General features: G+C 36.4%; 1 protein-coding gene across 1 annotated transcript in view; it reads right to left on the reverse strand.

Moving 5' to 3' along the window:
* IFT57 (intraflagellar transport 57) overlaps positions 1-10,715 on the reverse strand; it is a 32,926-nt gene extending 22,211 nt beyond the window's left edge. Inside the window, exons 1-3 of the mRNA XM_014061038.2 lie at positions 10,493-10,715; positions 7,446-7,608; positions 1,312-1,430 (exon numbers count right to left, since the gene is read on the reverse strand). Of these exons, the coding sequence (XP_013916513.1) occupies positions 1,312-1,430; positions 7,446-7,608; positions 10,493-10,665 (455 nt within the window). The 5' untranslated portion in view covers positions 10,666-10,715. The remainder of the gene's footprint in view (positions 1-1,311; positions 1,431-7,445; positions 7,609-10,492) is intronic.
* Between the last annotated feature and the right edge of the window lie 16,451 nt (positions 10,716-27,166).

Raw genomic sequence — 27,166 nt, forward strand, 5'->3', positions numbered from 1 at the left:
ACTAAAGCCTAGTAAGATAGGAGTGTTGCCTCTGATCTTCTGTGTTGTCTAGAAACAATAATTTCAGTGATAGTATTAAGACAGAGTTGTACTTTCGTTGAAGAAATAAGTCCATGACTTGAGGATACTCCTGGATTTGCAGTTTGACTGGTATATCATTTGCAGCACTATCTTGCTCAGCAGATCCCAAAAGCAGTGGCCCAAGCCATAATCATCTTACAACTTGACCACATAATGCTGCATGTGGGCCTGCCTTTGAGGACCACTCAGAAGTTACAAATAATAAACAGTGTTATGTAACACACATTCTCTGGCACCGAACATCATTGTGCTTAATTCTAATTCTAAATACTGGTTATTCCTACAAAGCCTTTTATATAAACAAATGAAATACTTCGTTACATACTCCGTACTAGTGTATATGATCCAAATCACAAATTAACAACTAAAAACTGTTAGTTAATACAAAAGTGATAATATACATATTTTATATATATGTAAATATAGATACACACATCATATAAACCTGATACCCTGCTAACTAATAAAATTTAAGACAAAACAATCTAACATCTAATTTTACTAACTTCCATTCTCAGCATCTGTTGATAATGGTTTCTACCATTCAGTCCACTTCATTATGACATGGCTCCTGGTTGTTATACAAAAAATTACTTCTTTAAAATGACAGTTGCTAGGTAATCTAGAGAAGGTCTGTTTAGGGATCCATGCTTTGGATCATCTTATTGCTAGAGATGTATTTAGCCTTCTTATTATTGATATTTTGACTGTGAAAATTATTTTCTTCAGGTGTATTTTCAAAGCTTAACAATAGCAGGGCTATAAACTCCCCCTTCTTTTCTATGTTTTCATATCAATTTTGTGAGGGGGAGGAGTTATTTTACTCTGTGTTAGGAATGTTTTACAAAAAGGATGATGTATTTGTCTATATACTATACAAAATGTGTTAATATGGGCAGTTAAAAATGTTTACTGTACATGTGCTTCTACAGCTACTAATTTGGCCACTTCTATGATAGGTCAGTGCCCCTCCCTGCTACTGAAGGCTGCCTGAGAGAGAACATATATTTTTTTTCTTGAGGAAGCAGAAGGTCTGCTGGCTCTTGGAGAAGAAATGGAGCACCCTTGCTTCAAGGAACCATTGTACAACTCAACTGTTCTAACAGTTTTCTCTAGTTTCAGACTCCCCTTTTTAGGAAGGCTGTGAAGAAAGTGGTTGCATGGTAGCTTCAGAAGACCGGGATATAGCTGATTATCTAGACCCATTTCAGTCAGAGCAAGATACAATACCTTTTCCAGCTAAAAGATGTGTATTTCAAGGCTTCTTCTGCCAAACAATCAAGAACGTAGCAAGCTTGTTCTCCATAACCGGACTTTAACTTTGAGGGAGGAAAATCTACAGTTCTTCCCTGAAGAAGAAGTAAACATCATTAACAGAGATAAACCTGCATTCAATCAAATAATATTATCTACCTTCTCTAGTTTATCTATACACGTGAATCACCAAATATCATCAATATGATACATGGGGCTGTTTACTTCTGTTGACTTGGTATCAAAGGAAAGCCTGGAAGATATGCATGTACAGATGGCATCATTATCTCTCAACACCTGCAGGGCTGTGGAAAGTCCCCAGGGAAACACCCAATGTGCTGAGATGGCACGTACCACCTAGTGTCCCTAAAGAATCCTCTATCTACTAAGAACATCTTAATATCTTATCTACTGTGTGCCAGACCTTCTGGATGATTCCTGTATCTCTTATGTGCCATCCTTGCTGGGGGGAGTGTAGGCTTGGGGCTTCCTGTCTGTTAGAAGGGCCCGTCTTTGTTCAGCTGAATAAACATGTAGGCTTAAAGGCAACACCTGATATTTTGTCTCTATTTTACCAAGCCACACCTCGAATTTGGCACAACACTTGAGGAACCACATGTCTACTACAGAATCTGTCTGGCTGATTTGATCTTACAGAATTGATGGAATTAGTTCAATCTTTAATCAGGTTTCTTCAATTAAACAAAGTTATCTATCAGGACCCCAGAGGTGTGCTTTCTCTTTAGCAGTACCACTTTCTAGAAAAATGATGACAAACCTTTTCGGCACAGAGTGCTCAAAAGGTCGTGCGGCAATGTTGCGTGCGTGCGTGCACGTTCATCAGAGCCATGCTTCGGAAAAGCCAAACTTCCAGGTTCTAGCGTGCATGTATGCCTGACAAACAGTTGGGTGATGCCCATGCGCAGGCTGGTTTTTGGCACTGCCGCACGCATGAATGACAGCTGATTGTCGCTCGCACATGCATGCCAGAAACCCAGAAGACAAACAGGCAAGGCTGTGCATGCCAGGCGACATGACTTCGCTTGCCACTTTGGGCGTGCGTGCCATAGGTTGGCCTTCATGGCTCTAGAATAAGGTTCCCACCCAAGATCTGGATGCTTAAAGAGATAGCCAAAGTAACTGAAAATATTTTGGTCAGCTTTCTAAAGATTTTTCATTATAATGGAGCACAACCAAACCAGAACATAGTTTTAATTCATACATTACATCAAAACATGCATGCTTAGGGAAATTTAGCCATGATTTGATATGCTATCAAAATTGAAAAATCAGGCTTTCATTTTCAAATCCGAATTAGACATTATGATTTTAACTCGGTTTGCGAAGTATGTTAAAATTGTTATTACATTGTCAAAGTGTACATAGACAAAGAAAGACTGCTTTAGTATGTAGGTAGAAAGCAACTAATGAATCTGAACAGGCAAAAAGAAAATGCTACTGAAAACTTATATACTTGCAAGCTCAAGTCATAGTTTAAATTCTGTATTATAGCTGGTTCAGAAGAAATGTAAATGTAGTCATTGAAATACAAATTTGTGTCTGTTTAAATTTCTAAGTTTATTATGAGATTAAAATTAAATAACTCAGAGTTAAATCTGATCTCAAAACTGCATCTGGTTATCTTTTCTGAGATATCTTATCTTACTTTGCAACTGAAAAATAGTACAGAAAATAAGAGTATACTTGGATTCAGCTGAAATACTATGCAGGTTCCAGTACTAGCATCTTTATTTACTCAAACTGAGCACTCCTTACACATTCCCAAGGGATGCAGTCAATCAATTACAGGGCTAATTTACAAGAGATAAGACAAGATGATTTGATAAATTTCATCCAATTAGTCTCTAACTAAGATCAGTAAATCTACACTAGTCATATATATTAGAAACTATTTCTGGCTGGTACAGGACAATCTACCGGTTGAGTAAATTCTGTTTGGAGTGGAATGCATAAAACATTTGATTAGTGCATCATTTTGCAGCATCTTGATAAAAGGTGCTTTAATTGCCTTCATGTACTCTTTCTGCTTTTACTGATCTAAAGACATCCAACTCAATTCTGATATATGAGGCTATGAATTTTTGCTGACAGCTTTTCTATCCACTTTCAGGAATACAGGAAATTCTCACTTAACAACTGCCCTAGTTAGCAACTGTTTTGACAGAGCTGAAAAAGTAACTTTGCAACCAGTCCTTGAACGGATGACAATCACAGCATGCCTGCAATGACTTGATCAAAATTTGGCATTATGCAACCAGTGATTTACAAACACTGCAGCTTCACATGATTGTTGTTTGCATGTTTCACAGCTGAATTCCAATAATGGAGGAGTCAACACTAAAACTGCAATCATGGACACATGAAGTCTCACTGTAGATATTCTGCTTAACAACTGCAGTGGATTGTAAATCTGTCAGTCACAAGACATCTCACTTAATAATCCTGTCACTTAACACTGTTGGTTCCAAGTGTGATTGTTAAGCAAAGAGTACCTGAACTTTTAATTACCCGATGGTAGGAAAATACTTGAATTCAGGCTACATATTGTAGCCTAAGATGATTTTCTAACCCAATTCAAACAAGGGTAAGGTGGTATGGGCCCCTAGTTTTCAGCATTTACACAAATTCTGTAGTACAAAGAATGAAAAAAAACCCTTAATTGGACAAATTTCACCAAATAAACCTCTTTAAATGCTTCTACAACATAAATAGATGTAAGCCAGAACATTTCAACTCTTGCTTTGTATAGCTAATAGGGAAGACTTAGCATCAGTTTTGCTGAAACAAAAGTAGTACAAGACATGCAAGTTACAAATATTGATAATCAGTAATACTTGCATAGAGCAAATTATGACATTTAAATCTTGGAAGTTACTTTATCATTGTGGAATGCTTGGACACATAAAATAAGAGCTGCTATTGATTGCTAATGCTATTTTACTAGCAACAGAAGATGTAGTTATGTTTTCTGCTCTAAATTTGTAAGGCATAGTGATTAACCATGTTATATAGATGTGTTTTTAGACCATGAAAAATAGGATCAACTCTATTTCTAAAAGTCTTGATACACGTTCTTCAGAATTTCCAGTTCATTATTATATCTGGAATGTGGAATACCTACTTTAGAGGCTTGTTTAAAGGGTGTTAGCTAAAATTCTGGGTAAAATTGATTTTCAGTAATGGGTCCCTTGGGTCTGCAGGTTATTTTTGGATAACTTTCTATTGACCTAGAAAAATTGTGTTGTAAGATCGAAGATATTATAGTTTCTCGGCCTAGTATCGTGCGCTTTAAGAAAGCAATAATGAGTTGAGCTAATGAGTAATTTTTACTGATATTCAGAAAAGATCTGAGCTATTATCTATAGTTTGGTACCATATGGTGGTGGTTTTGTCTGGAACATTTTTCACTCCAGTTAATTATCTAATTAAAATTCTGCATTTACCTCACTAAAAAGCTCCTTTTTGCCAGATGTAATGTTTTAACATTGCAGTGTAAAAGGATTTATGTATATGCCTAGAGGGAGAAACTAAGACAATTATTCATACGTTACTGTGCTGCCTATTCTATATGGCTTAGTAGATATTTAATAACATCTTCCTTAACAAAATACCTTGAATGAGCAGCATATTCTCTACTTACCAACAAATCTAAATCTAGTCATCTTTAGAACAATTGTTTCGGAGGGACCAAGTATTACAAGATTATTCATATTTCTTTTAATTACATCAAAGTTTTAATATAGTTTGATAGTATTTATCTTCTGTACTGATTATGTATAATTAGTAACTGATCTTTTATCATAAATAAAATATATACAAAACCAATTATTTATATAACTTTGTTAAAATCTAATTTGAGTCAAGCTTAATTATGTGGCATCAAATCAGTATAACTATTACCAATAGCATAGATTTTCTCCAATACAATCTGTACTTAATCTGATCCTTTCAATAGTGCATCCATCGCTACTATAACTAAGTCCACATACCTTATTGCTGGTCATCCCCCTCTTCCCTTTCCTTCCACCTTTCTGGCATTATAAACTGTCCAGAGAAGGGGGTCTTAGTGTGTCCAAAGTAGAATAATTGGCTAGGTTTACTCCAGTTTCAACTGGCTCTATTGTAAACATACGGTGAAATCCTAATGACCAGTCATGAGATGATTTCACTATACCTTCAATTGGGGTAATGGAATCACTGATTAAAAAAGAGTTAGGTGTGAGAGTCTCATTGAAAGAAAAAAAAATCTGTAATCATGGCGTGGCTTCCTCCATCTTTATAATCTTCAGATACTTCAGTTCTAATTCTAGGTATTGATAGCCATATCTTGTGAGGACCATTTTAAGTATTTTTCGGCACTCCAACCCCCCCCCCCCAAAAAAAACACAAGTGGGTGGAAAGGTCTTTGTGTATTATAGACTGAATACGGTGCTGGTTTTGGCCTCCCGAATTCCCCTTCCGCGTCCTGTTTTCACCAAAAATGAGACGTGTGAAGGGTTTGGGAGGCCTACAGAGTGCTCCTGGGGGCCGGGGAAGGCAAAAACCGGACACTCTGATGCCAAAAATTATTTTTTTCTTGTTTTCCTCTTTGATATCTAGGTGTGTCTTATACTCTGGCGCGTCTTATAGTCCAAAAAATATGGTATTTAAATAATAATAGGAGATATCCTTCTCATTATGTTCTCAATCATTCTTTTATCCTCCTGCAGCTAGTTCAGAGAACTAAAGTAAATTTTGTAAATTAAGACATTTGGAATTCCACCTTTAGTTTACATTCTTTATTGCCACACCGCTTTTCTATAATAACTTATCACAGTTTATTTATTTGATACTAATAATGCGTCCAAGTAGGATAATTTGAGTCTAATTATTTGTGTCTTGACAGAGAATTCTGGGCTGATTGATTTTATGACATATTTCCTTGTTTTCTTGACTATTCATATATCCTCAAGAGTCTTTTCCAACACCTAAGATATTTGTATTATTAAAAATAATTTTTGAGACTCATTTTCTTTTTTTACAAAATCATCAATACACTTTGTATACTGCTTTTTCAAAAGAAAACTCATCATAGGGAAAGCCACTGCCTGCACAATTCTAATCTTTGTAGCTATAGACATATCATGGCATCTGAATGTTTTTCAAGTCCTTCATTAGCACTCTACCAAATACTAATCTGCAGTGGCCCAATGGTTTTTTCACTTGTTGATAGTCCACGCTAAAAGGCAGAAGATACGGACTGTGTCAATCTCTTCATTGTCATTTCTACTGTTGATTGCTCTATCTATTGTCATAAATTTGATATTATTTACCTATTAGTCCATTATCTTCATTGTGCTTGATTTTCATTAGTAAACCCTGCAGATCATTGTATTTTCAGCTCTCAGTGTTATCAGCATAGCGCAGGTTACTGACCTTCTTCCTCCAATCCAAAACCATGCTAATCTTCCAAGCCAACTTCTCTCAATATGCAGACAGAATAAATAAGGGGACAGTTTACACTCTCACTGCTTTGGCAACTGGCCTTTCATTCTGTTTTTACCATGTTCCAATTGGCCTCTGGCTTTCTGATCCGTGTCTACATTTTACATATTTCAGGACAATCAGTTGTTCTGGGATTTCAGAAGAGAATTATATACTTAGAATTTTTCTAAGAACACTCTACCGCTTGACATGATTGATACAATCAAAGCTCTTTCTCTAATCAATGGAACATATACTGACATCTTTTTAGTATTCTTTGGCTTTTTTAATCATCCAATCAAACTTGTAATCTGGTGATTTCATCAACCTCCATATAGTTTTATAGGTCACTGATTTTTAATGTATTTATTTATTTTCCAGTTCACCCTACCTCTCATTTCTTTAGTAGTCTCCCATTCCAATATTAAGGTCCAATCTTTTTAGCTTTCAAGGTCAGTTAGCTGCTCAGCTATAATACTGTCTTATGTTTCACCACTATTAGTACACAGTCATCCATTTTTTCTTGTCAATATAATTTTTTCCAAAAAGTAAAAAACTTATTTTGTAGTCTACAAATTTATAAGAAATGATCAAAGCAATTCAGAGATGGTAAATAATTTACTTACAAAGGACCGCAGCTCTGCTAGTATGTTAGATATTGATGCATTTGGATCATCATATTCCTGTGGTTGTTCAAAAGGATGCCCTGCCTTATTAATTAGCCAAGCAGCAAGAGTACAAAACATGTAGAACTGTTCGCCTGGGTTAATAGGCAATGCAAAATAATGCCTGTTTTAAAAGAAAAAGGAGCAGAAATTAGTATGCCTACATTGAAAAAAAAAGTTCTAAAAACTAGAAAATTTCTCCATTTGTACAATCATCTAAACCAGTGTTTTTCAACCACTGTGCCGCGGCACACTAGTGTGCCGTGACATAGTGTAAGGTGTGCCGTGGGAAAAACATTTTATATATAGTCAATATAGGCACAGAGTTAAAATTTTTTAACATTTTCTAATGGTGGTGTGCCTCGTGATTTTTTTCATGAAAAAAGTGTGCCTTTGCACAAAAAAGGTTGAAAAACACTGATCTAAACCCACAATCTTTTTTCCGCTTACTATATTTCACTAAGAGGTAATTTTCTTAATATATGTGCTATTTTCCTTAAGTGCTTTTAGAATGTTATGTCACAACTGTATATATACATTCCAGAAAAATGATGTAAGTAAAAGTTTTTAAAAGTAGTTCTGATACTTATTTACCATATTTTTGTACTGCCATACTGTATAATAACTAAATAGCTATGTTCAAAATGTATGAAGTTATTCAGTAGAGTATAAAATATATTATCTGATCTTCTATGAAAGCATCTAGTATACTACAGAAACATAAATGGCTCTGTAAGATGAAAAAAGTTAATGATTTCTGACATATATATGAACTGTTAGAAGACCCGAGAAAATATGTATAACAATTTTAATGTTATTTAGTAATATTGAAGAAGTTATAATATACATTATAACTTATAATATGCAACATAACATGAAGGTATAAGGTATATTATAATCATGTACAACTCTAGCTATAATAGAAAACTTATTTTCAATTCCATATATCTTCATGATCAGCAAATACTTATTTATTTAAATCAGTTTTTAACAAGATCTTTTGTGATATCCAAACAGCAGGTTAACAGTTATCCTAAGATCATCTCTATTTCATCTGTCTGCTTGGTTTGCTGATTGCTTTAATATTAGAGGCTTAATATTAGGGGATAATTGGATCTGAACATAGGAGTTTAGATTTGTTTTTAAACTTAGTATTTTCTATTCTGAGTTCTCAGATTGATTTGGATTTCTTCAGAAGAAGCTTCTTTGAGCACAGTTCAAAAATATCTATTATCTACATTATATTTCTGACCAAGAAATTCTTACAATAGATTATATAAGAAATATTAAAAAGCTCCCAATTGGGGTTATTTCACCTTTTTAAATACCTTGACATTACACTATTCTGCAATTTCACATTAAGTCTATTAATACCTAAAAAAAGGAATTGGGAAATGATTTTTATAATGTGTATTCTATGTCATAATACTTTTTATTAGGTCTGTATTACTTGATTTTGGTTTTTTCAACCTTTCAACCTTCAACCTATTAATCTATCTTTATATATTCTATCTTCGTGTATTAAATCTGTAACAAAATTGTGTGAGTGTGTGTACTATATAGTAAGAATGTAGAAAATTATTTTAAAATTGTAATTTATTAAAAATAATGAATTAAAACTGGAGATTTAAAAACACTGTTTTGTCAGCTTTCTATGTTGCTGAAAGAAATCAGAGTGACAAAATACATACTCTGATTGAAGGCTATTTACAATTGAAAGTTAGGAAAAATGTCCTAATACTTTGACAGTAGAACTAATTACTCAGGAAAATGACAAGCTTTGTTTCACTAGATACAAAGAATCTGGACAGTCATCTGTTGGAAATGTTTTAATTTCAATTCCTATGTTGTAAAAGGAATTGGACTAGAGAACAAAATGCAGATCGAAACACAAATATATTCATCTTACTAAAGTAATCATGACTTCTCAAAATAACACGAATGGTATTCTTCAAGGTAAGACATTTGCCTTACGCATGCCTATCCTGTGGCCTTAACACGGATGCGTATTAGAAAAGACTGCATACACTTCTATCACCAGTTCGATACTAAAAACATTCCTAAAATTTTCTCATTTATTCTCACCTGCATTACTTTATAATTACTTTCCCTTTTAAGAATGAGTCTGGAAGTAAAACTTCTACCCCTAAGAACAATTTGAATTTGTAAAGAGGAATCTCTAGGGAAAGTTTCTTTGCAATGAACAATGCTTGTTATATATCTGATATTATATTTTTCAAAGATTACAAATACCCTACAACAAAGAAGAAATCACCAACTATTCCAGCACAATTTCATGCATGTTTCTTAAGCAGTCATAACTTCTAAGTGGTTTCACAAAATTAACTCTCAAGTTAATAGAGATATAGCACATTAACATTTGTGCAAAGTAGTTTTTATTTTCCTTTTCTTATGGAATCTATCTTTTTTTGACTTTGTCTTTCTTTGCATAACATTGCTTATTATGAAACAGCACAGGATAGATGATAGATAGATAGATAGATAGATAGATAGATAGATAGATAGATAGATAGATAGATAGATAGAATGTTTCCTATTTTTTTAACTATACAGAAATAGGCCTATATAAACAGGAAAGCGCCTGGTTTTAACTCATCACCTGATCGCATTGAATAAAAAGTGAAAAGTTTATCACACACTGAACTGCAACACAAAACACTCCCCGTTTCCAAGGAGCCTTTCTCGAAAACAACTTCAATATGTCTGATATCTTGGGGGGGGGGTCGTCGTTCACGCACAATTCCAGCCCCAGCTTTACACGCGAAAAGCCCAATACACACTCATTCATTTACATACACACATGAAAACTAGTTTTTTTTTTAAAGCCACAAAACCCTTGAAATAATTACTGACTGGGATCAGACAAGGTATTCAACCGACTAGAAAGGGGGCGGTGGGGGGCGGTGGTATTTTCTTTGGCACTCTAATCTCCACTCACACACAAACACCCAGAAAACCAACAAGCAAGGCCTGCTTGCTTGCCTTACCGGGAAGGCGGCCTCATGTTATGGCTCCGCAACGCGGCGTCTTCCTCGCAGTTGAGTAGCTTCAACTTCTCCAGCAGATCCTCCATCATGACAAACATGTGATAAAGCGCTCCCGGCCCGCGCTCCACCACCGCCGCTTCCCCGGTCGCGTCCCCTTCGTCGGCGGCCGCCATGACACCTCTCAATTGCAGCTGCCCGCTTCCAAGTAGTTGCCAGCACAACGCTTTGGCAAGCCTCAAGGCCGCCCGCGTCACCCGGGAAACAAACCCCGCCTGCTCGCATCCTCGCCTGCCAATCGCTTCTTAATCCGAGCGGTCCTTCCGTGATCGGTCCGACCAATCAGCTCCACCCGAAGTGATTCTTGGAGGCGTCTTCTCGTATAAGACTTCCAGCTCTGGATGCGAGCATTCGGGATGCTCGCTGCAGCCCGGGAACTTTAATTCGTTATTATCCTCTAAGGCTCGCTGGGATTTTACAGTGTACGCCTGGAAACCGGAGTGGTTGATGTATAATGCTTGGATGTGCAATTTTTGACTAGGTGGCTCAGTGGCTAAGACACTGAGCTTGTCGATCAGAAAGGTCGGCAGTTCGACTCCCTAGTACAGGTCTCCTGAGTGGGCAGGGGATTGGACTGAATGACCTCCAAGGTCCCTTCCAACTCTGTTACTGTTTAGAGAGGATTTGTTTAGTCAAACGCAAATGTACAACTCTCCGATCTGGACATGGGAGCAAAGAGCAGTGAGGTGGGAGTGCGGAGAAGCTGATATTGGTTCAGATTTTGCAACTCAGATCTGCCTATGCTTTACAGCTGTAAATGTAAATTTACAAATTTGATGCCTATGCTTTACAGCTATATGATCTAAGCCCTCAGAATTTATTCAGTACCCCCAATATTGGAATAATGGGTAAATTATATTAATTCAACCATGTATGGTGTGAACAGAAGAAAGAAACTAACAGAAATTAATCTTGGGTAGAATTAAATGATAAACCTTACATTTGGAGTACTTGTTAAACAGGTTAATGCAAGGTAACATAATGTTTGACAGCATTGATAAATTAGATTAAAAGCAATTAGGTTCAGCAGAGTTTCCATAATAACTAAGGTGAAGGTTAGGGGAAGTCTTAAAGAACAAGGCCATTGAGAGAGAAACATGTGGATAATATGATATTATACAGGCTGTATTTGAATAATAGCTGGGCCTTAAGGTATAGTTAATAAATCTCACCATTCACAACTTTTTATATGGCATTGTGATACTTTAGCTAATACAAAATTGTAAAATAATGTGATGAGCATGATTCAGGGTTGTTCTTTATCCCTTGAAAATAATAGTATTGGGTTTAGTATGTGGTGAGAATACAGCCATATTGTACCTATCTTGATCAACAGTTATCAATATCTGTATTCAACATGAAATTTTCCAATTAACATTTTAAAAACCAACAAAGTAGGCAGCCCTTCTAAGTCTTGTGTAATCAGACTCCATAGCTTAATTGTACATTAAATCAGGGGAAGCAATACATTGTGTTTCAGACTAGAGAAACTAATAATATTTACAAGCTGTCACAGAGAAGCAAGCCACATTCTGGCTTAAAGCAATGTGTGAACACATTCCGAGGCCTCTGTACTTTGGATGTCTATTTAGAGTGCTTAGCTCTTACTTCCGGCAAGTAATCAGAACTTTTAAATATTTTTATTTAATTATTTGTAAGGATATCATATATGTCTTTAAGATAAGTTTCATTCAAAGCTTTTTGACATCACATCTTGTCTCCTGCATTGGAATCTGATTTAAGAAATCATTTCCAGATTTTAGCCTTTTCCTCCTCTATGATCACAGTGATAGCCAGTTGGGTGGTTAATATGGCACCTGGTGGGTAGTAAGCTAAACAGAGGGGCTGCTCAACAGAGGAATGAAGTAGATGACCCATAAATTATCATTCACAATTATGACAGAAAAGTAAATGCTACTTTTTGTTTTGCGAACATGTATTTTGAAGACTGGTAAAGAAACAAAAACAATAGAGCTAATAGTGCTTTCTGTGCTTTTTAGGTTGCTGCCTTCTTTGAATCTCAAACAGCAATTTTCTTTAATCCTTTAACTAACAGTATTTCAATTAAAGGAATCCATAATGGTAGCCATTTAGGGATCAAATGATAGTAAGTCTTAAATCAGAGTTACAAACACAGTCCTGTGTGTTGTAAACAGTTAAACTACTGAAAGTCTACACTGATTTATTTTCAAATAAAGCCTCCTAATAGTGCTCCTCTAGCACTTTCCATCTCAGAATGGAACCATGTGGGTCATCTAGTTCCCTGATATGTTTAGTATAAAAATCAACTAATTCATATTTGAAGGAAGGCCAGCAGCCTGTGTTTGAAAACCTCTAAACCTTTCTAAAGTTAAATCACTCATTGTCAAAAACATCATCGTAATAGTCATCCTGATTCTTCTTTCAATGTTATCCTATTGTTCCTTGTTCCATTTTAGTTTCAACAGAGAACAAGATCACCCTCTCCTGTCCATGACTACTTGTTAGATATTTCTAGACCACCTCAATATCTGGCTCTTCTGACTATTTCTCATTTCTCATAACTGTTTAGCTTTCACTGTCCTTACCAATTTTTTCCTATAAACCTGCTATGATTACTCCACATCAGCCACTGGATATAGTATTATGTGGTACATAGTATTACAGAATATTCAAACCCATGGTCTGGACACAGTTTTTGTTAAGGCAGCCCAAAAGATTTTACTGACCATTTTGCTTTGTCCATTTCAAATAAAAGTAGGTCGTCTACTTCTAAATTCTTTTTCATATGCATTATTGCCAAGTCAGGTCTCCTCAGTTCTGTACCTATACATTTTATTTTTCCTATCTAAAAGTATAGAACATTAATGCAAAGAAAACATACAGCAGTTTTTGTCTTCTTCGTATACCATTATTACTTCCTTGACTTTTCCATGCAGAACTGTAAGGGATTGACACTACCCAAACCAGTAAACAGCCATAACTTTGCAAATAAAACTGGACTGAACATTGTGGAAATTTCAATTCCACATGAATTCTACAGGTACTGAGTACATATGCATGCTTATACTTTTCAGAGGTCCGATATTGTTTTATGTACAATCCTTGTTTTATTGATTGCATGTAATATTCTAAATTTCTGAGATGGTGGATTTGGGGTTTTCATGAGCTGTATGCCATAATCATCACAATTATGACAAATCATGGCTTGAACTATCTTGCTTTGCATGTAATGAGTCTTATCTCATATATTAGTTTCACCTTTTAAGTTGCATTACGGAAATAAATGAACTTTTGCATGATATTCTAATTTTTCGAGTTTCACCTGTACATGATCCTGTATTTTTAATGCATTCTTTGATAGTGGAATTTAGGCACCTTGATTCAATGCACAATTTGGCTTGAAGTACAAACAGACAAACAGATAAAAACATTGAGAGTTTTAGTAGTATACAGATAACTTTATTCCTAATCTTCAGCATTCTGCCACTTGAATCTATGCCTCTGGGTTTGTCAGTCTTTAAGCTAGATCATAGGAAATGGATTAGATTAGAACTGTATTTAGTTGAGATAGGCTATGTCAGAGTTCCCCCAAATTTCCGGTTTTGAAGACCGACGGGAGAGGGGGAGAGGGAATGATTCCGCGTGAGCAAGTGGCAAGCATGTGCACATGCCAGGTCCATTTGTGCAAGTGGCGTGCATGCGTGCCTTCCGCTCACTTAAATGAAGAATGTGCACATGCTCACCCAGTCCTTGCGCAAGTGAGCATGCACACACATACACTCCCTAATACTATTTTCATAGCCTAGTTGCAAATCCCTCATGTCCCACAGGTTGGGGACCCTGCTATAAGTAACAGCATCTTGCAAACCTGATTGTTTTTCACCTTCTCTCTCTCTCTTATTATATCCCATTGGGTCAGAGAGAAACTAGCCTGGATCTTTCCCTAACACTATCTCCTTTCCCAGAGCCTAAGGAATGTTTCTATCCTTGTTTCTGTAATGGCTTCTGAATATTGCCTTCAAGGCTATCTTCATGATTCTTTGAACCTTCCTTCCCATTCCAGTTTAATTTAAGGCTTTCCTGATAAAGTGCACGTGTCCATTGCCAAACAAACTTTCTCTTATGAAGTGTAATTTATTTCTACCTACATGACTCATGGTTGAGAAATCAATTTTTTCTCCAACAGTATCACATTCGTAGTTGTTCATTTCAGAATTCCACTTTAGAAAGCCTCTGAAATATTTGTCCTCTCCTGACAAAGAAATGTTTGCTCTGATACACAAGTAGGCATGGTTAACAATGGTTTGATGAGTGGGCAGTTTTTCTACCAGATCCTCAACATATTCATTAGGAAAACAGCAGAGGTCTCACAATAGCTGTTAGAGGCTACTATAATAAGACTCTCTCAAGCTTGCTTTGTATGATCAGAACTTCACATCACTATGAGAAGCACTTAACAATGGATGAAATCAAATACTCTTCATCTACCAACAGACACCATTAATGCCACAGATTCCATCTGCCTCTTGTATAAAGAGGCATCTGTTCCTAACTGCAATTTTGACAAAATTGTCTAATCAACTCTGCCCTTAACATATTGTTGTAGAATGGCATGGTAGATTTACACAAGGAATGGAGCTTGGATTGTACTGGTGCAAGGCTTTGCCATGTTACCTCCCTTGCTCCTTCTAAAAATGCACCTCTTCCACAAGACAAAGATCTCCAGAGCAGATTTATGAACAAAATGTGTGCAGAGAATTCACAATGCAAAGTGCCATTTTTTGACTAAAAGCAATAGCAATAGCAATAGCAGTTAGACTTATATACCGCTTCATAGGGCTTTCAGCCCTCTCTAAGCAGTTTACAGAGTCAGCATATTGCCCCCAACAATCCGGGTCCTCATTTTACCCACCTCGGAAGGATGGAAGGCTGAGTCAACCTTGAGCCGGTGAGATTTGAACAGCCGAACTGCAGAACTGCAGTCAGCTGAAGTAGCCTGCAGTGCTGCATTTAACCACTGCGCCACCTCGGCTCATATTGGAATTTGTCCAGGTTTATCTTCTACATTTTTTTGTTTTGTGAACAATGTCATTTATAGAATAGAATCATACACATCCAAATCATGTAAAATTAGCAGAATGTGGGATGTGACAATAAGCTAGTCTATATCTATATCATTTTTCAAATGGTTATATGTTTTTCTTCATGTCATTTTCCAAGACTATTTTCCTACTAACCTGTATATATTTTGTATAATTTATTTCTGTTGTATAATGAACAGGGATGGAAGAATTTTGTTTCTTCAGATTAGGACAGTGCACTCATACACATACTCATGCCCATGTTAATGAATACGATTGCACATTATTTTCAAATTGCTTTTGGGGGAGAGGAAATGATGGCACTATGGAAGTAGCTATGGCGTCTCAAGGCTGCCTTTGAACCAAAACAAACCAAAAGGACCTAAACATTTCATCAGCTGCTCTAGTTGTGATCCAAGAATGAGTACCATGGTTCCCTGAAAATAACACAGGGTCTTATTTTCTTTTGACCCCCCGAAATAAGCACTTGGCCTTATTTTCGGGTAAGTCTTATTATTTTTGAGGTGCAGGAGGTGGTGAATGTGGTCACCTCATGGATGCTGCTGTGTTGCAATATTTTTGGGGAGGGTTTATTTTAGCGCATGCGCTCAAAAGCTCAATTGGCCTTATTATCTGGGGAGGTCTTATTTTCAGGGACACAGGGTACATACATTGAAACTCCCTTGTGCCCTTCATATGAAATTGCTTTTAAAATTAGAAAAATAAAGCATCATCAAAGCAATTACATTTGACATAATTTTCATTACCTGATTAGAGTATTGGTATTTATTTTAATATAGACCTAAGAACAATAATAAAAAATGAAATACAGTAAATATGGGAATAAAATAGAATAATATGAGAATCCTGAAACAGCTAATAATGGAAAGCAGTTCCAGTTGGTTTCTAAAAGCTTCCCCCCATCTATACCTTGATCCTTGATATACATCACTCACACAAACACACACACACACACACAATCCTTCAAGCCTTAGAAGTGACTCTACCCTGATACTAATTGCGCAATACCCATTACAATGACAATGAGCCACTAATCTTCTGTCTCAAAGCTGACCTGTGTTCAGATAAAGAGACTGAATCTCCATCATATGCCATATTAAAACACCCATTATGTACTCAATGGCATTCAAAGCTCATCATTAAATTGACAGTACATATTCAGAATAATGATTCTAGCAGAAGATGCTTGCCATCATGTTTTCCTAAATGCTTTCCAGATGCATATTGCCTTTTAGTTTGTCAAAATGTACCAAGCAATTGACAGAAGACTGCATCCCTCTTGGTTTCATTCTTCTAGAAATGACAAAAGCAATTCACTGGAAGAAATGTGTGCTGCCATTGCTCCAAACAGGATTGGCTGCTGGATCAAAAACCTAAGTATAAAAATTCTGCAGCTCTCTCTCATAAAGAAATTCCTTAGGGTATATATAAGGGCTGAGTGGCAGCAGCTGCTGTTATAATATAACTAAATACATCAGTAGTATTCAGTTACCATCAAGCAAAGTGAATGGTTGCACATTTAATACTACGGGAATAACTTATATTAGTTAGTACTTGTGCCCAAACGTGCTTTATATACTGCTGTCAAGAATGCATATGTTCTGTTGTGATAAAGGAAGAATAATGAGGAGAGAAGGAATTTTCCAAAGTTAGTCTATGAGGAATTCTATAATCATTGAAGAATATAACTGGATCATTTGTTGTGGATCAGACATCAGTAAAAATGCAGGTTTATATTTCAATGTTAGTGGGATGGAGGCTGAGAAAATGGAGGGCAAGGCTGACTTAGAAATACAGCCTATATGACGTTTACAACAGTACATTTCTTTAAACATCCATACTAATGTGTTTCTATTACGAGTCTCTACCATTGTTGGCATAAAATAGTGTCATGATGCATTAATAAATTAAAGAAGAAATGGACTTTATTTTAGTCTCTTATCTCTTATGTGATCATTGCAAGGATAAAATGCAATAATTACTTTTTAAGGATTTTTTAAAAACAGATCACAGTACACTACACTAGGATTTTCCTTGTTTGCAAAGTTTCTTTTAAACTCATTTTTCCCCTTCCTCAACTCCAATGAATGCTGGAAACCAGGCTTCCCAGATTCTATTATCATACCCTAAGTATGTATATCCCGAGCATGTCCCAAGAATCCTAAGGATTCCTACTTCTTGACCTTGCCAAACTTGAAGGGCTGGCATCAATCTTGAAATATAGTCATGCCCCCTAATCTAATTCAACACTATTCAGGTGGAGTTGTTTTAATTTTCTATCATTTTTTAGTTTCCCAGAACGAAAATATCTTTTTAATATTCTTTGGGCATTCTCCTTCAGTGAGTCATTTCATTTCCTGGCACAACATTTCATCACAATGAGTTGTGCCAGGAGCAGTTGTTTAAATGTTGGGGTATATTTTTCTATCCTGCAGAAAACTGGAATGCCTACTTAGATAAAGTTATACAGAATGAACAAAACTCTGTGTTGGCTATTCAAGCCTTTTATAGCTTTCAGGGAGTTTTGTATATTTTAGCAACAATTAAAATATTTATTGCAAAAGTCCAAAGGCTTTTTGTATGACATACATATAAAATCATGCAGAAACAGAGTTCTTATGCTTTAAACCCCTGAGAAATATTTTTAGGCGCCTTAATGTGTCTTGTGTGCTATTCTTTAATTAAAATTTAAACTGTACTATAAATAACAATTATTGGCGTGTAATAGTATATACACCAATGAAACATTTATTCTGTGGGGCTGTTTTCTCTTAAATTTTCTTTTTTACTATATTGTCTTATTAAAAATTATAATTACAAAGATAAAAACTAACTCAAACTGAAAAAATAGGGAAGTATATGATTTCCCCCCTCTTCCATAGCTCTAACAACCCCCACCACACACACACACACCATTCCCCCGGAGACTGCTGTCTTGTAGTCTCCTTGCAAGGAGCAACTGTCTCTAGCACTTGTGGGCTATCTCAAGTCTTCTCCTTGTTCAGATAGGAATTATGAAAAGCTGGTCTACTCCGGAAGGAACTAAGATTTTTCTATATACTGTTTGCCGGTAGTTATGGATTAACACTGGTAAATGGGACTGAGATTTCTATCCCTAAGCAGTGAAGTCACAAAGCATGATGTCATAGGACCACACCACTTAGCATCAGCAATCCCTACAGTCCTTGTTGCTGCTGTTAAATGAATCATTGTGGGTCATTAAGTTGAGGCTTCCACATACCTTACAGTTGGCTTCCAACAACAACAATCAGTGGAGAAGCCAGTAGGAACTTCCAATTCCCAGGTGGCTTGCAAGCAGACCAACAGACAGGTAAATGGTTGCTGTCAACCATGCAAGGGTGCATGGGTGTCTGGTGCCGTCCAAGTTTAGATGGGCTGAGAGAGGGTGTACAAGTGGGTTTGAGTGACTAGTGAAGCACAGTGAAAGTGCACATGGGCTGGGGAAAGGTGCATCAGGCAGAGGTGGGTTCCTGCCAGTTCTAACCTCTTCTATAGAAGAGGTTCCACAAATCTACCATGCTATTTAGAACTGGTTCCAGCTCCCTCCCCCCGCCCATCCGCACATCATCAAGATGAAGAGGGAGAGGAGGAATTCTGGGAGTTGAAGTCCATAAGTCTTAAAGCTGTCAAGTTTGAACACCCCTGGGTTTTTTTCTAAAGGGTTTGGGGTGCAAGGGTCTTATAACCTGACAGTTTTAAGACTTGCACGCTTCAATGGCAGAGTTCCTGAGCCAACATTTTGGTTGCTAAGCAAGAGCGTTGTTAAGTGAGTTTCACCACATTTTACAAGTTGGCCATGCCCACCCAGTCACATGGCTGGCAAGCCACTCCCACCCAGTCACATGGCTGGCAAGCCACTCCCGGAAAGCAGGCCACACCTACAGAAGATTCTAAAAAGTTTGAAACCCACCACTGGCATCAGGGCATGTGGATGACTAGTGAAATGCAGTACAGGCACCGACAGGCGGGGGGAGGGTGTGTGGATGGCCAGTGAGGCATGGCAGAGTTGGGAGTGGTTGCTGCAGTGAGGGAGGATAGGGAAGGTGCAAGCAGCCCCAAAACCCATGTGGCAAAAAGTCTCAGAACCATGGTACCTCCCTAGGATGTCCAGGATGATGAGTATAGTGAAAGGGAGACAGGAAAAACAATAAGGTCATATGGGGCAACAGAGGGCGCAGCACAGGGGCAGTTGTAAATATGAGCTGACTCAAATGTTTGTCATCTGGTTATCAGACATTGTGATAGTCATAAATTCAAGAATTGATTGCAAGTCCATTTTTTTCCAGTGGCAATGTAACTTCAAAACGGGCAGAACAAATACATGTTAAGTGAGGATTACCTGTATATAGTGATTTAGTCCATTCCTGACTCTTTTATAGGATATTCATGCATGTTGTATAAAGCCTCTAATAATAAATCACCCAAGGCAACCAGACTCATTATATGTTCAGGATTTGTTGTTTCATCAAAAAAGTATAGTTCCCCTGAACGTCTCTAAATATTGTTATATTGCCTGCAGGGTCCAATAGGCAGTAACTGCTTAATTGCTTGTCAAATTATAGAAACTGAACCATAGTATTTTAAATTTGTTATATGTTATAGTACATGCTTAAATTACTGTTTTGTTGCTTTATGTTCAAGAAATATTTATAACATATTTTGGAAATAGCTTTATAGATAAATAATCTGATTTTTTAATAATCTGATATTTTATTGTATTTCTGTTTGAGAATACTATCATAGCATGGGTGCTTTTATTATATTGCATCCTGTTTTATGCTGATTATTGATAGAAACAGAATCAACTAATTAACCTACTACATTCAACTTACCATTTCTCCTGACATATTTAATGTTCATTTCCATATAACAAATTGCTTTTAGACCCAGCCGCAATTGCTTCTTACAAATAGCCATCCTTCCCACCAGACCACAGACTTTCCACTAAGTTTCTATTAGTGATATCAGTTGTTACAATATTCCCTTCTTTTTTCCCCCATCATGAATTCTTTCAAGGTACACAAATTTATCTACTTGCTTTAATTTTTCATAATTTACCATCATTTTTTTCAAACATATCAAGCATAAGTACCTTGATTGCTGATAGATTATTTTTGCATACAAGCTACATAACATTCTTTGCAAAGCTATTGGAGTTTTCAGTCAACAGCCTAGCATCATCTTTGTACAAAGATATACTTTCCAATTTCAAACCCAGATTGTTCTTATGTCATCAGAACCATTTATTATACATTGATCTATAAATACATTAAGTGATCAAATGACATTTGCTAAGCTTTTCATTTATTCTCAGATGTTTTACTTTCATCATATTCCAGAATCAATACCATGTTCATGCAAAATGTACTATCAAACCTATTTACTTTAGCATACAGGTTCTTTAAATCAGGGGTTCCCAACCTTTTGGACCTCAGGGACCACTAAATTCATAATTTTAATTCCCACAGACCACTAATATGATCTGCCTAATGGCTGGATGGGAGGGAGTTGCTAGATGGTCATGAGACTGGGTGGGCGTGACCAACTTGGTGTCACTCACATCGAGGGGTGCCTCGCCAGCCTCTACTCACCCCTCCCCTCCCAGCCACTCCTTGCCTGCCCGCCCTGCTCCTTAGGGCCCCAATAGGAAGCAGTTGTTGGAGCTAAGCAGCCACCATGAGAAAGAGTTGGCAAAACAGCTCAGTTCAAATTAGATCTGACCAAGAAGGAAGCTCAGCAGAAGCACCTCACTGAGGGCTACGAGCATAGACTTTCCAAGCAGAGGGAAGACCTGCAGGAGATCAAGGCCAGGTACTGGCACCTGGAGGCTCAGTGGGCTGAAGATGGTCAGCCAGTTCCAGGCCTTGATGCCCCTGGAACAAGGCTGTCCTGATCTTTGCCACCAGCAGCACTTCCCTCCAGCCTTCGATCAAAGCCCCGCACCATGAGGCTGAAGTGTACCCCAAGTCAGAATTTCTGCCCCCGTCTGACCCACACAAAGACCCCGAAAGGGGAGAATCTCTGCAGCAACATAAAACCACCAGTTGCTGCTGCTCTAAAACACAAAAAAACCCTCATTTTCTCATAATCAACCATTTTTAGTGATCTGCTAAAGAGGAAAACTCTGGCACATGCTCTTCTCTCTTGCATAAAATATTTTATTAATAAAATATATAAATAAAATATAAATATAAAATATATAATAAAACCCTAAATTTTGCTCATTTTCTCCTCTTGAACCATTTTAATAAGGATTATAACCAACAGTGTTCTAGACACATAACAAACTAATACCTCCGTAGTTTTTCCGTTCCAGAATTACATTTTTCTTTGTATAAAGAACAATAGTAGCATCTTTAATTGTCAATCACAAATATAGCCTTCACACACTCAGTGAAGAAGTCGAACAGCCCCTTTGTAGTCAAACTACACTCATACCTTAACTGTTTTTCAGTTTCAAATTTTTCAACGGCATCTCACTTCTGTCTATTTTTTTGGATGACTAACAATTATTACAACTTTAGTTCCTATCTTTGACATATGACTATAATTCCTGTAGTAATCTCTAAGTAATTTTTTTTAGTTTTCCCCGTCCATTTTAATAGCAAACCTTTCAAATTAAACTTTCTTAATTCTGTTCCTTCTGCTGATAGTCTTCCCTTAATGTTCTTCTTTTAAAATCTTTTAAAAGTATTTTTTTTAAAAACCCATCAAAATAGCTTTGCATTTTCTTTCTTTTTTTTAAACTTAGTTTATTTTTATTTGTTTCATTTATGTAATTTCTCTAGCTGCCCATCTCAACCAGTGACTGCGGTATATCATAAAAACATCAAACAATAAAACAATCAAAACAATACAGAATAAATACATATTACAATAAATGGCCAGCAGGAAACAAAATACAGTATAAGAAAAACACCTATGCTGTAGCTTACATAGCATTCTCAAATGTAAATAAAGCAAAGCAAAATATTGCTGTTCTGGCCACATTCTTTCCAGTATCTTTTTCTCCCTATACATATTATATAATATGTCTCTACTCCTCAGGCTTTGCTGCACTTACTCTCTTATATGCATTTTTCTTTATAGCCTCTTTCTTTCAGCATTCCACCAAGCATATTTACACTGTACTTCGTATAGTATTTAAGTACAATACTTTTATTAGCTCTGCCAATTCCTGTGAAATATATCTTTTTTGAGGCATCTAAACAGAATAATAATAAATTACTAATGACATAGTTATTCTCAAACACCTAAATTTTGCAGTACTTTCCCCAAGCATAAAATTCACCAGAAGATGGTCCATTTTCAAACACTACCTGCTTGTTTGTTTATATCTCATCTGCCTTCCAACAGTCTCCTGGTATTATGCTCAATTCCTCTCTGAGAGAGATTAGCATGAAAGCAATAGTAACTGAAACGGATGCAAGTGATTCTTACAGCTAGATATATCTGAATCCAGTTCTTTTTGGTCCAACATAATTTTTGTTCTATCTTTAAAAATAAATGAAAAAGCTGCAATGGTATATTTAATAGTAAGTAGTAAAAACACCCAGGGAAATAGTTATTTCTTAAATTTTAGATGATTGTTGCAATATACTACTTGTTCTTTAAAACATATATTCAAGTACTGGTTTTAAATTTCTTTTCTACCAGACCAATATTTTGCTCTTAAGTTTTCAAAACACCAGAAAGAAATAGATGTTTTTGTTAGCATTGACTGGGCATCATGCATCATGAGGTTTTATTGTGGTTTGACACTGGGTACCATAGGCACCCAGCCATTGTGATTTGTAAAGCACATTTAATGGCTTAGTGCAATATGTCAATCAATTGTACAGAACCACATAATTCAACACATTTTTCCAGTGTGGGAGTTCTGAGACATTTATTAAGTTGAACATAGGGTCCTATTATGCTGATCCTAACAGCAGGCCTTTTTTTTTTTTCTTTTTGTAGAATTTCTGGCTAGTAGCAGAACAATGCATGCAACTTTTGTTCTACGAACCCCAGCTAGGTAAATTGTAATGAAGAAACTTACAATTATTGCAGATTCAAAGTTTGAATTAATTCTCTCAAAAACTCTTTTTGTTTGAAAAAGGTTGATATAAGCTCAGCTAAAAACTGGAGATGAGGTGCTCATCTTTTCCCAGTCTTTTTAGAAGTATTGAGAACACTTTCACCGCTTAAAACTTTAATTACTCTGTCAATTACTAAGAATAAAGCATTGAAATCTTTGCCATTGTGTGCCTATGTTGTCAATGTGAAGGGTATAACTTTGAGTGAGAAAGTACCGCTAAAATGCTAAAGCTAATATTATAGTACGTGTCTTAATACAAAACCGGGATAATGAAAAATGCCATTCTTTGTAGCGAATAGATTGCACATTCATGCCAATTCAGTTCATTACAAGAAAATAAAGCTCTGTGACAGGGGTATACTTTTGTCATTTATTGTATTCAGAATTCACTAACAGGTTCTGTTCTTACATCTTATTTAGCTGGGCCAGGGAAGAGTTTAAATTTGAGAACACCAACAAGAGATTAGTGGACTTTCAAGTGACCTTGGCAGAATTAAAATACCCCCAAACATGTCATCATCAGAGGTGGTGTTCATCCACTTGTGACTGGCTCTGGCGAACTGGTAGCAGAAATTTTGAGAACTGTATTTGGAGAACTGGCAAATACCACCTCTAACTGGCCTGCCCCCATCTATTTGCTGCCTCTGGAGTACCAGCTGATCAGCTGGGTCTTCTTCTGTTGCCCTGCACAGGAGAAAAAAGCTGGAAAGCAGGTTAGTGGGGTGAAGAGGGAATGGGGATTTTACAATATCCTTCTCCTGGAGAGTGGTGGAAATGGAGATTTTACAATATCCTTCCCCCATGAGTGGGGAAGGCATGGAGATTTTGCAGTATTCTTCAGCTGCCTTGCCCACCAAGCCACGACACACCCTCCAAGCCAAGCCTATCAAGCCACACCCTCAGAACCGGTAGTAAATCAGGTTATCATATACAGGCTCAGCTAATTTTTTCTAGTTACTTTTGTTGTGGGAACACTGATATGTTTCCTATAAGCATTGCAAACGATGATGCTAACATGGACAAAACACCTAGTGCTTCTTATACTATAATTAAAATAATCTTATGTATTCCAAAAGTAAATAAACATCAAGACTAAAGAGATACAGCCATAATCCTAAAATTTAAAAAGATTACAACTACCACAAGGACTCAGAAGGAGCTAGACCAGTCCCAACCAGCCAGAAGAAAGCCCCCTGAACACCATGTATCCTATGTAGCATTACAGTACTATGTCTGTGAAAAAAGGACTGGAGTGATATTTATTCTTGAATGATAATCAAGATATGTGCCTACTAAATAAGCTTTACCTGATTGATGTTATCAAGGTGGGGAAAACGAGGATATCATTTGGGACTTCTGTTAAATAGGATTTGCTTTGAACTTCACTTTCATTCGCATCCTGGGCTTGGAGGAAATTGAACCCAATTTCCTTAATAGGAAGTACTATGCGCTATATGTACATCAAGGATCCTTCACAGGTCTATGGGCAGAAGGATTCCAATTATTGTCATAATAGTGTGTTTGGAGCATTCCCTTTTCACTTTTTTAAAAAAATGGTGAAATATAACTAGTAATATAACAATAATAGTACAATAAGAACAACAGTGATTAATATGACTTAAAGGGATCTCCAAGCTATTATAGCCATTGTACGAGAGGCATTTGGATATTTAAAACTGAGGTGGCATTTTTTTACACTCAGTCCTCAAGAGGTAATCACTGGATAACTCTGGATGCCTCTTGTATTCATAACTATTACTTGCATTCATAATTCCCATGAGAACTATGGAGATGTATTGTTGTGCAATGCGGCTAGCTTGCCTTCGAAGAGTTCCACTGATATCTAGATCAACTGTGGTGAAGACAGAAAATTCTTTCTTCTGAAAAATTCTGGGCTTATGGAAGTGACTGTGATCTCCTTCAGCCTGACAGAGTCTATTTAGAAACACCCCCTTTGTGCCTGGCATAGATGAAGAAGGAAAGTAAAGTTTGCTGATTTATTTGTGCAATCCAGAATTGCCTATATAATAGTCTAAATGCTGTTCATGTGCTCTGATTCACTTGTGAATGTTCTTCCCTATTATTGTTTACTTTCACAGGTTTTCTTTTGACCTCTGTTAGAATTTGTGCAGATTGGAGGTGTCTTCTTTTGTTGTTACTTTTTTCTCTTACTAAAATTACATTTAGCTTGCAAGGGATGTTTATGCTTTTGTTTTTCTATAGCATGTTTTTGGAGTAATGAAAAATTGAGAAATGAGTGACTGTTGTGGTATCGGGCAAATGTGTGAGAATTAAAAATCTGAATCAAACTCTCCAGAGCTCCCTTGCTTCTTTTGTTTCCAATCAACTACTACTTGCCTGGTCAAAGAAGAAGGGCTGACAATGTGATAGATTTTCAGTAGCAATCATGGGTTCATGAAATATCATATATTTTTGGACAAAACAAATAAAAATGCTATATTTCCCAAATAATGATTTTTTAATACAGTTAGCATGTTTGTTGCAGCCCAAACCCATTAATTATTATAGATTCCTGGGTTTAATAGTGTTGAGGGAACAAAGCCAGGAAATGGAAAGTTGGATTATTATTAAATTTAAAAAAGATACAAATGATGATGACGCAAAGTTAAGAATAATGCAACCTTCCAGAACAAGAAATTATAGTGGTAGCATATTTGTAATATCCACGTGTATTGTAAGAAGGACCTACATATTTGACTACCATCCTAAATTATTATGTCCCTTTCCGTTCAAAGGTCTTAATTGAAGTGACATGAAAGGAAGAAATATCTAGCATTTTCTCATATGATAAAATTAGTAACACTGATGAGCCATTTCCTGATGTTTCTCTTCTAGTTACTGGCTTATTTATTACCAGTCAGAGAAGATCTGAAGCTCTGCTGAACAAAATGTTGAGAATCTTGGAGATATATCCCACTGGAATACAATATCAGAACATATTTTAACTACTGTAGTACTTGAGGTCATTTATGCAATTGAACATTACTTAAGATTGCACTTTAATCATTCTTCTTGTGGAATCTATCTGTATGCATGATTATTCTTAAAATATTTACTTTACCAAAATGCGGGCTTGATTCAGGTTCATTTAGTTTGCTTTCTATTTTCTGAAACATTTTTTGCTTTTAATCACCATGACCTTAAGCTGTGTGATCACCTCTGGTTTGTTCATAAATGGTGATGTGATTCATAAGGCTAGTAAAGAGGCAAGAACTTGAAAGAAAGCACAGCTGCTGAGCAATTTCCATTAATTTCAGCAGGGATTACTCAAAAAATATTCTCTACTGAAGTATGCCCTTTTTCTGCAAAATTTTAAATGAATCACAACATGCAAAATAATGAACAGAACAAAACATTTTTACGTCAAGCCTTGAAAAATGTATTTTTATAATAAAGCAAGGACAACAGCAG

This window comes from Thamnophis sirtalis, unplaced genomic scaffold, assembly GCF_051295495.1.
Source record: "Thamnophis sirtalis isolate CommonGarterSnake01/CBP01778 unplaced genomic scaffold, rThaSir2_p1.2 scaffold_8, whole genome shotgun sequence".
In the NCBI taxonomy this organism is placed as follows: Eukaryota; Metazoa; Chordata; class Lepidosauria; order Squamata; family Natricidae; genus Thamnophis; species Thamnophis sirtalis.